Source organism: Penaeus chinensis, chromosome 31 (genome assembly GCF_019202785.1).
Source record: "Penaeus chinensis breed Huanghai No. 1 chromosome 31, ASM1920278v2, whole genome shotgun sequence".
Taxonomy (NCBI): domain Eukaryota; kingdom Metazoa; phylum Arthropoda; class Malacostraca; order Decapoda; family Penaeidae; genus Penaeus; species Penaeus chinensis.
The window spans coordinates 22,685,238-22,697,737 of NC_061849.1; the positions used below are offsets into that span (position 1 = coordinate 22,685,238).

A 12,500-nucleotide genomic window follows, 5' to 3' on the forward strand; every position below is an offset into this window, starting at 1 on the left:
TCTCTCTCTTTATTTTTGTTTTTCTACTGTTTTTGTTTTCTCCTTTTGTTTTGTTTTTTGTTTTTTTCCTGTTCTTATTTTTCTTTCTCTTTCTTTGTTTCCTTTTATATTTTTTGGGTTAATGTTACCGAGAGCGACGCACGGAGGTAGAGCAAAATGGACATTGCCATCTTGTAGAGCATAAAAAATAGAGTAGGAATCTATACAACTAAATCTGCAGCGGCCTCATATTTCCCGAGAAATGACAAAAATAGGTTCTGCATGGCACCTCTCTGAGGCTAAATCCCCATCCATGTTTACCTTGCCAGGACCAAAACAAATGTGACGCGTAACTCCTTATTGCGATCTACGAAGTAGTCCATGTATTACTACGCGCTTGTGAAAACTATTATTTTGTAATTACCAGAGTCTGATTTTCCGAATTCGTATATTTAATGAATTGTTTTACTTTTATTATACTTATTTTACGTGCTTTGGTAATTAGTTACACTATTTTGCACAATAACCATATGCGCATGTGCGTTTTTCCACCGGGAGATTTGACACTTCGTCAGTCGCCATTAGTTCCGAAACACCGGTGAGAAGTGTCACATTTTAAGAGTGTTGCGTCGATTCCGGGTAATTTTTAAGGCCGTATAGTGGATATATAGAACAATTAGATAACTGCATCTATCTCAGCTTGATATTTGAGCCCAACAAGTGCCCCAAATGTCGAAAAAGTGATTACAAACCAAGGAACTCGGACCATAGACGGAAGCGAAGAAAAGTTCGATCTTTCGCAATATACAGGTATTTGGTTTTACCCTGGGCGGTTCCGAGGGCAGAGCACCTTGGCTAGGGAATATATAGATCGTATTTTCTTAAAGCCACGGGGGTCCAGGGGGCGTAGCCCCTTTGCTAGGCGCATATAGTACTACGGGGGTCCAGGGGGCTACTAGGTGAATATAATTAGGCTAGGCTAGGTTAGGTTAGGTTTGTATATTACTAGGGGGTCCAGGGGGCGTAGCTCCCTGGCTAGGGAATATATACATCATAGTGTATGAAAGCCACAGGGTTAAGGTTAGGTTTGTTTATTGTTTAGGACGCATTTTAAGATTACCCACAGGGGATCTGGATAATGTGAAATCCCGTAGATTTTTACCGAGCATTGGGTTTGATCCCCGTAGAATTTTTCGAAAGTTGGCGCGTTAATCCGTAGACTTCCAAAGATGGCGGGGCGTCCGTAGAGTTTCACTGGCCGATTTCCTTAGTTTTTTGTGCTTTTCGGGACAGAAATTTGGCTCGGGTTTTCGAAAAATCGACTTTTTAACGTTTCATAAATCACTTTTTTCGATTTCTGCAGGTTCCTTTTGACATCCAGTGCAATCCATTACCCCCCCTTCAACCCCCGGTTCCCCACGCATCCCCCAAGATCGTTGGGTAGAGGAAACAAACAAAAAATCTGATTTTGGAACTTAGTCTCTGAGAGGAAGCGTCGCTCTCGGTAACATTTACCATTTTTTTTCTTCCTCCTTTCTCTCCTTGTTTCTCTTTCTCTTTGTTTTTCTTCCTTTATGTTTTACCTCTTTCTCTCTCTGTTTCTCTTCTCTTCCTTTTTTCTTCTTTTCTTACCTCTTTCTGTTCCTCTTCTCTTCCTTTTTTTTTTTTTCTTACCTCTTTCTCTTTCTGTTCCTCTTCTCTTCCTTTTTTTTTTTTTTTTCTTACCTCTTTCTCTTTCTGTTCCTCTTCTCTTCCTTTTTTTTTTTTTTTTCTTACCTCTTTCTCTTTCTGTTCCTCTTCTCTTCCTTTTTTTTTTTTTTCTTACCTCTTTCTCTTTCTGTTCCTCTTCTCTTCCTTTTTTTTTTTTTTTTCTTACCTCTTTCTCTTTCTGTTCCTCTTCTCTTCCTTTTTTTTTTTCTTTTCTTACCTCTTTCTCTCTTTCTGTTCCTCTTCTCTTCCTTTTTTTCTTTTCTTTTCTTTTCTTACCTCTTTCTCTCTTTCTGTTCCTCTTCTCTTCCTTTTTTTCTTTTCTTTTCTTTTCTTACCTCTTTCTCTCTTTCTGTTCCTCTTCTCTTCCTTCTTTTCTTTTCTTTTCTTTTCTTACCTCTTTCTCTCTTTCTGTTCCTCTTCTCTTCCTTTTTTTTTTTTCTTACCTCTTTCTCTTTCTGTTCCTCTTCTCTTCCTTTTTTTTTTCTTTTCTTACCTCTTTCTCTCTTTCTGTTCCTCTTCTCTTCCTTTTTTTTTCTTTTCTTACCTCTTTCTCTCTTTCTGTTCCTCTTCTCTTCCTTTTTTTTTCTTTTCTTACCTCTTTCTCTCTTTCTGTTCCTCTTCTCTTCCTTTTTTTTTCTTTTCTTACCTCTTTCTCTCTTTCTGTTCCTCTTCTCTTCCTTTTTTTTTTCTTTTCTTACCTCTTTCTCTCTTTCTGTTCCTCTTCTCTTCCTTTTTTTTTCTTTTCTTACCTCTTTCTCTCTTTCTGTTCCTCTTCTCTTCCTTTTTTTTTCTTTTCTTACCTCTTTCTCTCTTTCTGTTCCTCTTCTCTTCCTTTTTTTTTTCTTTTCTTACCTCTTTCTCTCTTTCTGTTCCTCTTCTCTTCCTTTTTTTTTCTTTTCTTACCTCTTTCTCTCTTTCTGTTCCTCTTCTCTTCCTTTTTTTTTCTTTTCTTACCTCTTTCTCTCTTTCTGTTCCTCTTCTCTTCCTTTTTTTTTCTTTTCTTACCTCTTTCTCTCTTTCTGTTCCTCTTCTCTTCCTTTTTTTTTCTTTTCTTACCTCTTTCTCTCTTTCTGTTCCTCTTCTCTTCCTTTTTTTTTCTTTTCTTACCTCTTTCTCTCTTTCTGTTCCTCTTCTCTTCCTTTTTTTTTCTTTTCTTACCTCTTTCTCTCTTTCTGTTCCTCTTCTCTTCCTTTTTTTTTCTTTTCTTACCTCCTTTCTCTTTCTGTTCCTCTTCCTCCCTCCCTCTCTCTTCATTCATCCCCATTTTTTTCAAGCCTTCCCTGGTCGACATATTCACAGGGCAGTGATTCGTCGTGATGTGGCTGACGAGCATAGCAGTGATCGTGGCAGTGACACTGGTGCTGGCGTATTCCCCGGAGGTCCACGCTGCCACACTGGGTATTGCGCTTGTGTTGGTTGATCAGGATAAAAGATTATTGGTGTGTGTGTGTGTGTGTGTGTGTGTGTGTGCGCGCGCGCGCGCGGATTGTTTTTGATAGTCTTAAATAAGGTTCTTGTTAGTGTTTAGAATTCTCCCTCTCTCTCTCTCTCTCTCTCCATCTTCCTCCTCTTCCTCTCCTGATTGAAATATGCAACCTTATGTGCTCCATTATTTCTTTAATTTTATAGCAGTCATATTTTATCATGACAAAAAATGTACACACGAACCTACCACTACTGCATTCTAATTTCCATTAAGATCTGAACCAGCTGGGGGAGGAACCCAACGAATTTGGAGGAGACAGGCATCGGAGAGCACTGGCGCCTGATACTTTCGCATCACCTGGGAATATAGCATACAGGTGAGTGTTATAATGAAATTAGAATTGCCATTTATGAAAGAAGAGCAAGATTAATATAATTTCTCGAAAGTTATGTTATGTTTGATGCCCTGTTTTTTTTATTGTTGAATGTGATTTCTTGTCCTTTTCGTTCCACTGTATTTTACTTGTAGACATTACGTAAGTGATATAAGTGACATATACAAACTTTTCGAGCCGTAAATTTCTAAGATCTAGCCTAAAAGCAGGTAGAACAGGACTATGCTAATTCATAAAGTACGAATATGGAAAATACATGACAAGTTGGATAAATCTATAATTATTATAGAGAAAAGAAAAACAATCTCATGCACTTTGCTTAGCTTTTCAATACCGCATAAAAACGATAAAAGTCGTTAAAGTCTGCCGAGATAGGGTATTATTTTGATTTGTATATGATTTTATCCATTCATTTAGTTATCCAGTCGTTTATATTATTGTTATTGTCGTTGTTGTCATCATTATTATTATTAGATCTATGAAGCCAAATCATATTAGCGAAACCTAAATGAACACCTACGTGCGAATGGATCTGTGGAACTTTTGCAGTTTTTCGGCTTACTCGGTTTAGTCCCTCCTCTTCATCCTCTTCCTCCCCTTCCCCCTTCCCCTTTCCTCTTTTCCCCCCCTTTCCCCCTTCCTCCCCCTTTCCCCCTTCCTCCTCCCCCTTTCCCCCTTCCTCCTCCCCCTTTCCCCCTTCCTCCTCCCCCTTTCCCCCTTCCTCCTCCCCCTTTCCCCCTTCCTCCTCCCCCTTTCCCCCTTCCTCCTCCCTTTCCCCCTTCCTCCTCCCTTTCCCCCTTCCTCCTCCCTTTCCCCCTTCCTCCTCCCTTTCCCCCTTCCTCCTCCCTTCTTCCTCCCCCTTTCCCTTCCTCCCCCTTCCCCCTTCCTCCTCCCTTTCCCCCTTCCTCCTCCCTTTCCCCCTTCCTCCTCCCTTTCCCCCTTCCTCCTCCCTTTCCCCCTTCCTCCTCCCTTTCCCCCTTCCTCCTCCCTTCTTCCTCTTCCCCTTCCTCCTCCCTTCTTCCTCCCCCTTCCTCCTCCCTTCTTCCTCCCCCTTCCTCCTCCCTTCTTCCTCCCCCTTCCTCCTCCCTTCTTCCTCCCCCTTTCTCCTCCCTTCTTCCTCCCCCTTTCTCCCTTCCTCCTCCCTTCTTCCTCCCCCTTTCTCCCTTCCTCCTCCCTTCTTCCTCCCCCTTTCTCCCTTCTTCCTCCCTTCTTCCTCCCCCTTTCTCCCTTCTTCCTCCCCCTTTCTCCCTTCTTCCTCCCTTCTTCCTCCCCCTTTCTCCCTTCTTCCTCCCTTCTTCCTCCCCCTTTCCCCCTTCCTCCTCCCTTCTTCCTCCCCCTTTCCCCCTTCCTCCTCCCTTCTTCCTCCCCCTTTCCCCCTTCCTCCCTTCCTCCCTTCCTCCTTCCTCCCCCTTTCCCTTCCTCCCTCCCTTCCCCCTTCCTCCTTCCTCCTTCCCCTTCTCCCCCTTCCCCCCTTCTCCCTTCCTCCCTTCCCCTTCTCCTCTCCCCCCGCATAATTGCTTCCTTTCCCCCTGTCTCCCGCAGCGTGTCGCTTCATCATGGCCGGGTCGCTCCTCTTCGTCAACCTTCGACCCCTTCCGCCTCCCCGTCCCAATTTCTTCGCGCCGCCTTCCCGAGCTTTTCCTTCCACCCCTCCCCCCTTTTCCCTTCCCCCCCTCCCCCCTTCCCCCCCCTCCCCCCCCTTCCCCCCCTCCCCCCCCCTCCCCCCCCCCCCCCTCCCTTCCCCCCCCCTTCCTCCCTCCCCCCTTCCCCCCTCCCTTCCCCTTCCCTTCCCCCTCCCCCCTTCCCCTTCCCCCTTCCCCTTCCCCCCTTCCTCCCTTCCCCCTTCCCCCCTTCCTTTCCCCCTCCCCCCCTCCTCCCACCCACCCCCCATAATTGTTCTTTCCCCTTCTCCCGCAGCGTGGTCGGCTTCATCATGGCCGGGTCGCTCCTCTTCGTCAACCTGTTCGACCCCTTCCGCCTCCCCGTCACCAATTTCTTCGACGCCGCCTTCGGGCCGAGGACGGAGCGACGACGCAGGCGGGAGGCGGGGGCGGCGGCGGTGCACAAGGGCCTCGAGGTCTACGTGGCCGAGACCTTCGATGCCCTGGTGGCTTCCATGGACAAGCTGGAAGCCCTGGCCGGCAGCGTGGAGGAGTAGCAGCAGCAGCGCGAGGAAGCTTAGTTTTTTTATTATATTATTGTTATATATTTTTCTTGTTAGTCTTTTTTTTTTTTTTTTTTTGTCCGTTTCCCCCCGAAGCTTTGGGTGGCGGATCGGCTGCTGCAATAAATGTTTTTTTTCCTCGAAGATCTGCGTTCGTGTTCTTGTTTCCTTTGTTTGTCCTGTCCAGCGTTTAATGAGGAAAGTATAGTCTGATATGGAAATTATAATCGTTCGATGTGACATGAAAAATGTTTACAGTCGATACGACTTTCTTAGTGATAATCATTATAATCATAATAATATAAAGCACAGGATATCATGATTGCATTTTACTTCCCGTGTGCAATTTGGCTGATAATAGACAATAAAGGAGTTGGAAACATATTTTCCATTCAAAAAAAAAAAAAAAAATGTAGACATGTAATACGATACAATAAAATATGAATTAGAACTGATAATAAAAAAAAATACAGCATTCAGAACAGAGAAGTGGAACAAGTATATAATGCAGAAAAAAAGAAACCAGTTTAACCACGATGGGGAAAATACCCAAACTAGCAACATTACAAAAAAAAAAAAAAAAAAAAAAAAAAAAAAAAAATTCCCCACAACCCTTTCCTCGTTGTTGGCGGGGGAGGGGGGGGGGGACTTAGGAGGCCCAATGTAGAGATCACCTCTGCCTTGGGCCTCAGCCCTCGCCTCGACTAATTTTGCATCTCTTTTTCTACGCGTTTTCTTCTCTTCATCCCTTTTTCTGTTCACTTATATTGATTGTTCACTTTTAAAAATATTGCCCCCCCAATCCCTTGCCTGTTGTTGTCGTGGGGGGGCTTACGAGGCGGAGACTGGGACCCAATGCTGGGGAACTCCCCAACCTTGGGACTCAGCCCTTGACTTTTTTTTTTTTTTTTTTTTTTTCCCCCTCCTACTTTTTCCTTTGTCCCTTCTACTATCCACTTCCTAAGGTGTGAGAGCCGTGCTGAAAGGATGAAAGGCTGACTTTGTGCCAGTCCTGAACGGCCTGAGGGAGCCATGGGCACGGTATTCCCCTGCTTTAGTTGTCTAGCCCTTACCCCTCAAGCGACCCTGAGGGGTGGACCGTTTCTCTCCCCAACATACTCCAGGCTTATCATGGCCAACAATGAATAACCATTAACCATACCATTATTACAGGCAATTGCCTCTTCATCAAATAGCTCCAGCAATTCAAACTCGCCCGATTCCCCGATTCCCTGACCCCGGGCTCTCCTTTGACCACGGCTCTGAACACTACAACTAATACCCCCTCCTCAATGCCGACTAGTACAGTATCCACCCTAATCAACACCCCAGGAGACATTTCTACTCCCAACATGCTCAACTTCAACAACTATACCCCCACAACCTTCATCAACTACTCCATCCTCCCTTATTACTACCTCACAACCTTATTGTCCACCTCCCCATAACACTACCTCCCTCAACACTACTCCCTCTTCCACATGCCCCCGTCCTTCTACTACCCCCATCTCTACAAAATTCTTAAATCTATTTAGCCCAGACAAATGGGACCGATTTTCGTGATCCCTCCCACAACTTCTCACACTTTCTGCTTTGACAATCTGTTTTCATTCCTCAAATGCACATACATCCTTCACTTGATCTAACCCCTATACATTACCTTACCCAACCTTAACCCATTTACTCGTCAATTCCTTTGCCCAACTTTGACAACAAATCACTAACTCAACCACCCTTCACTACCATTTGCTATAGTGCTACATGACCTTAGATGTCTAGCACATTTATTTTGCTTTTAACCATTAACCATTAACCGTTTAACAATATTGTCATATGTTGTGTGACCGTTAATGGCGCACACTTGTTTCCTTTGACTGTTGACCATTCTGAGAATCCACAAACATCGCCTTGTGAACAAAAAAACTTAATGAAGTATTCATTTACTTATCTATTTGAGTGCATTGTCTACCTGTGAAGACTCTCCCTCATTCTCTTCTCTCTCTCTCTTTCCCTCATTCTCTTCTCTCTCTCTCTTTCCCTCATTCTCTTCTCTCTCTCTCTTTCCCTCATTCTCTTCTCTCTCTCTCTCCTCTCTCTCTTCTCTCTCTCCTCTCTCTCTTCTCTCTCCCCTCTCTCTCTTCTCTCTCCCCTCTCTCTCTTCTCTCTCCCCTCTCTCTCTTCTCTCTCCCCTCTCTCTCTTCTCTCTCCCCTCTCTCTCTTCTCTCTCCCCTCTCTCTCTTCTCTCTCCCCTCTCTCTCTTCTCTCTCCCCTCTCTCTCTTCTCTCTCCCCTCTCTCTCTTCTCTCTCCCCTCTCTCTCTTCTCTCTCCCCTCTCTCTCTTCTCTCTCCCCTCTCTCTCTTCTCTCTCCCTCTCTCTCTTCTCTCTCCCCTCTCTCTCTTCTCTCTCCCCTCTCTCTCTTCTCTCTCCCCTCTCTCTCTTCTCTCTCCCCTCTCTCTCTTCTCTCTCCCCTCTCTCTCTTCTCTCTCCCCTCTCTCTCTTCTCTCTCCCCTCTCTCTCTTCTCTCTCCCCTCTCTCTCTTCTCTCTCCCCTCTCTCTCTTCTCTCTCCCCTCTCTCTCTTCTCTCTCCCCTCTCTCTCTTCTCTCTCCCCTCTCTCTCTTCTCTCTCCCCTCTCTCTCTTCTCTCTCCCCTCTCTCTCTTCTCTCTCCCCTCTCTCTCTTCTCTCTCCCCTCTCTCTCTTCTCTCTCCCCTCTCTCTCTTCTCTCTCCCCTCTCTCTCTTCTCTCTCCCCTCTCTCTCTTCTCTCTCCCCTCTCTCTCTTCTCTCTCCCCTCTCTCTCTTCTCTCTCCCCTCTCTCTCTTCTCTCTCCCCTCTCTCTCTTCTCTCTCCCCTCTCTCTCTTCTCTCTCCCCTCTCTCTCTTCTCTCTCCCCTCTCTCTCTTCTCTCTCCCCTCTCTCTCTTCTCTCTCCCCTCTCTCTCTTCTCTCTCCCCTCTCTCTCTTCTCTCTCCCCTCTCTCTCTTCTCTCTCCCCTCTCTCTCTTCTCTCTCCCCTCTCTCTCTTCTCTCTCCCCTCTCTCTCTTCTCTCTCCCCTCTCTCTCTTCTCTCTCCCCTCTCTCTCTCTCTCTCCCCTCTCTCTCCCTCTCTCTCTTCTCTCTCCCCTCTCTCTCTTCTCTCTCCCCTCTCTCTCTTCTCTCTCCCCTCTCTCTCTTCTCTCTCCCCTCTCTCTCTTCTCTCTCCCCTCTCTCTCTTCTCTCTCCCCTCTCTCTCTTCTCTCTCCCCTCTCTCTCTTCTCTCTCCCCTCTCTCTCTTCTCTCTCCCCTCTCTCTCTTCTCTCTCCCCTCTCTCTCTTCTCTCTCCCCTCTCTCTCTTCTCTCTCCCCTCTCTCTCTTCTCTCTCCCCTCTCTCTCTTCTCTCTCCCCTCTCTCTCTTCTCTCTCCCCTCTCTCTCTTCTCTCTCCCCTCTCTCTCTTCTCTCTCCCCTCTCTCTCTTCTCTCTCCCCTCTCTCTCTTCTCTCTCCCCTCTCTCTCTTCTCTCTCCCCTCTCTCTCTTCTCTCTCCCCTCTCTCTCTTCTCTCTCCCCTCTCTCTCTTCTCTCTCCCCTCTCTCTCTTCTCTCTCCCCTCTCTCTCTTCTCTCTCCCCTCTCTCTCTTCTCTCTCCCCTCTCTCTCTTCTCTCTCCCCTCTCTCTCTTCTCTCTCCCCTCTCTCTCTTCTCTCTCCCCTCTCTCTCTTCTCTCTCCCCTCTCTCTCTTCTCTCTCCCCTCTCTCTCCCCTCTCTCCCCCTCTCTCTCTTCTCTCTCCCCTCTCTCTCTTCTCTCTCCCCTCTCTCTCTTCTCTCTCCCCCTCTCTCTCTTCTCTCTCCCTCTCTCTCTTCTCTCTCTCCCCTCTCTCTCTTCTCTCTCCCCTCTCTCTCTTCTCTCTTCTCTCTCTCTCTTCTCTCTCCCCTCTCTCTCCCCTCTCTCTCCCCTCTCTCTCCCTCTCTCTCCCCTCTCTCTCCCTCTCTCTCCCCTCTCTCTCCCCTCTCTCTCCCGTCTCTCTCCCTTTCCCTCTCTCTCTCCTCTCTCTCCCTTTTCCTCTCTCTCTCCCCTCTCTCTCTCCTTTCCTCTCTCTCCCCCCTCTCTCTTCTCTCTCCCCTCTCTCTCTTCTCTCTCCCCTCTCTCTCTTCTCTCTCCCCTCTCTCTCTTCTCTCTCCCCTCTCTCTCTTCTCTCTCCCCTCTCTCTCTTCTCTCTCCCCTCTCTCTCTTCTCTCTCCCCTCTCTCTCTTCTCTCTCCCCTCTCTCTCTTCTCTCTCCCCTCTCTCTCTTCTCTCTCTCTCTCTCTCTCTCTCTCCCTCTCTCTCTCCCCTCTCTCTCCCCTCTCTCTCCCCTCTCTCTCCCCTCTCTCTCCCCTCTCTCTCCCTTTTCCCTCTCTCTCTCCTCTCTCTCCCTTTTCCCTCTCTCTCCCCTCTCTCTCCCTTTTCCCTCTCTCTCCCCTCTCTCTCCCTTTTCCCTCTCTCTCTTCTCTCTCTCCCCTCTCTCTCTTCTCTCTCCCCTCTCTCTCTTCTCTCTCCCCTCTCTCTCTTCTCTCTCCCCTCTCTCTCTTCTCTCTCCCCTCTCTCTCTTCTCTCTCCCCTCTCTCTCTTCTCTCTCCCCTCTCTCTCTTCTCTCTCCCCTCTCTCTCTTCTCTCTCCCCTCTCTCTCTTCTCTCTCTCCTCTCTCTCTTCTCTCTCCCCTCTCTCTCTTCTCTCTCCCTCTCTCTCTCTCTCTCTCTCTCTCTCTCTCTCTCTCTCTCTCTCTTCTCTCTCTCTTCTCTCTCTCTTCTCTCTCTTCTCTCTCTTCTCTCTCTCTTCTCTCTCTCTTCTCTCTCTCTCTCTCTCTTCTCTCTCTCTTCTCTCTCTCTTCTCTCTCTCTTCTCTCTCTCTTCTCTCTCTTCTCTCTCTCTTCTCTCTCTCTTCTCTCTCTCTTCTCTCTCTCTTCTCTCTCTCTTCTCTCTCTCTTCTCTCTCTCTTCTCTCTCTCTCTCTCTCTCTCTTCTCTCTCTCTCCCCCTCTCTCTTCTCTCTCTCTCCCCCTCTCTCTCTCTCTCTCTCCCCCTCTCTCTCTCTCTCTCTCTCTCTCTCTCTCTCTCTCTCTCTCTCTCTCTCTCTCTCTCTCTCTCTCTCTCTCTCTCTCTCTCTCTCTCTCTCTCTCTCTCTCATTCCCATTAGCTCTTTTTTTTTCTCTCTCTGTTTCTCTTCCCCCCCAATCCCCGTGTATGGAGGGGAGGGGGGGGGGGCTTAGGAGACGGAGATTGGGACCCCTTTCTTGGGCCTCAGCTCTCGACCCAACTAATATTGCACGGTCATTTCTTCCCATTTCCGTTTCCTTCTCATCTCAAACCCCTTCTTCCAATCACTTTCTAAGGTGTGAGAGCCGTGTTGAAAGGATGAAAGGCTGACATTGTGCCAGTCATAAACGGCATTGTATTCCCCTGTTTAGTTGTTTAGCCCTTGCCCCTCGAGGAGAACCCTGCGGGGTGGACTGTTTTTTCTCCCCAACATATCATAAGCTTACCATGGCCAGTAATGAAGACTTTACACCATTAATAGAGGCATTAAGGCTTACCCCTTTATCAAATAGCCCTACTAGTTTCAATTCTGGTTCCCCGACCCCAGGCTCTCCTTTGACCACGACTCTGAACACTGCTACGAGTATCTCCTCCTCAGTACCTACTATCACATCAGCCCAGTCCAAATCATCCATCCAGGTCAGTACTCATTCACCAGGAAACATTCCTCCTCCCCCAACATCATCTTCATCTCTTTCACCTCAACTTTCTTCATCAATGACCCCATTCTCCCTTGTTACTACTCTGTAACCTTATTGTCCACTTCTCTACAGTACTACCTCTCTCACTCCCCCTTCCACATGTCCCCGTCCTTCTACTACCCCTCTTCTACAAATTTCTTGTTGAATTCTTTGTTTAGCCCAACAACTCACCTCTCTTCCGGCAGTGCCTCCAAAAACAAGCAGGCAAAATTTCCTTCCGCAGCCGCCCTGATCGTTCCCGCCTTGCCACAGGTACATCAGAATCCTAGGTTATAGCATTATCAACCCTAACTGACTTTAACCCTAACAAACCCATTCCTGTCCAGCCTCATCCCTCCCCCAATACTTGTACATTGTCTCTATTTCCCCGACAAACTGCCCTGTCTGCGACAAGGATTCGTCAGATTGCGGAGACTTACTCGCCTTTCCCATGGATTATGATGCAGTATCAGTAGAGTGCTACACCATCCTCCTTAAGGCCATCGCAAATCCCCCATCAATATTGCCAAAATTACTTTTCGTAGACATGACCTCCCCCTTTAATGTTTACATTGGCGAAGAGTCCCTCCCTGTCCGAACATATCACCCTCCCCCATCAATGTCTGAATAGTTGGCGTTTAGGCCACCCTACCAAACACTGCCGTTCACCAGCCCGATACCCTGTGTGTGCCTAACCTGGTCATAATTAATCAAACTGCTCTGCACAGTCATGCACGTGTGCCAGTGGTGGCGGTTACAATAATGTATATTATAGGGGCTGCCCTACTTGCAAGTTTGAATCTAAAGTAGCAAGTCTTCAAATTCAGATTTGGATTCACTTTACGCCAGACAGGAAGCACGTCGACGAGGTTTCTCTCTCACCCCCTACTTCAGTAATTGCTCTGCCTCTCCAGTTTCCTCCCAAGATGTTTCTACATCACCCCCATGTACTTCTTCCTCATCCTAGTCAAATTCTTTTCTAAACCCAAATATCCCAATCTCCACAAATATCCCAGACACTCTAATCTATACTTCTCTTCATCCTCGCTCATTTCATCGTACAAGACAAGCTAAATGCTCCATCCCATCTTCTACCCCATCCTCTCCA

At 47.1% G+C, this 12,500-nt stretch overlaps 1 protein-coding gene across 1 annotated transcript in view; it reads left to right on the forward strand.

The window, feature by feature from the left end:
- The window catches only part of LOC125041974, a 6,825-nt gene extending 833 nt beyond the window's left edge, over window positions 1–5,992 (forward strand). The window contains exons 2-4 of the mRNA XM_047637423.1: window positions 2,989–3,087; window positions 3,389–3,491; window positions 5,427–5,992. Of these exons, the coding sequence (XP_047493379.1) occupies window positions 3,006–3,087; window positions 3,389–3,491; window positions 5,427–5,667 (426 nt within the window). The 5' untranslated portion in view covers window positions 2,989–3,005 and the 3' untranslated portion in view covers window positions 5,668–5,992. The remainder of the gene's footprint in view (window positions 1–2,988; window positions 3,088–3,388; window positions 3,492–5,426) is intronic.
- The last annotated feature ends 6,508 nt before the right edge of the window (window positions 5,993–12,500 follow it).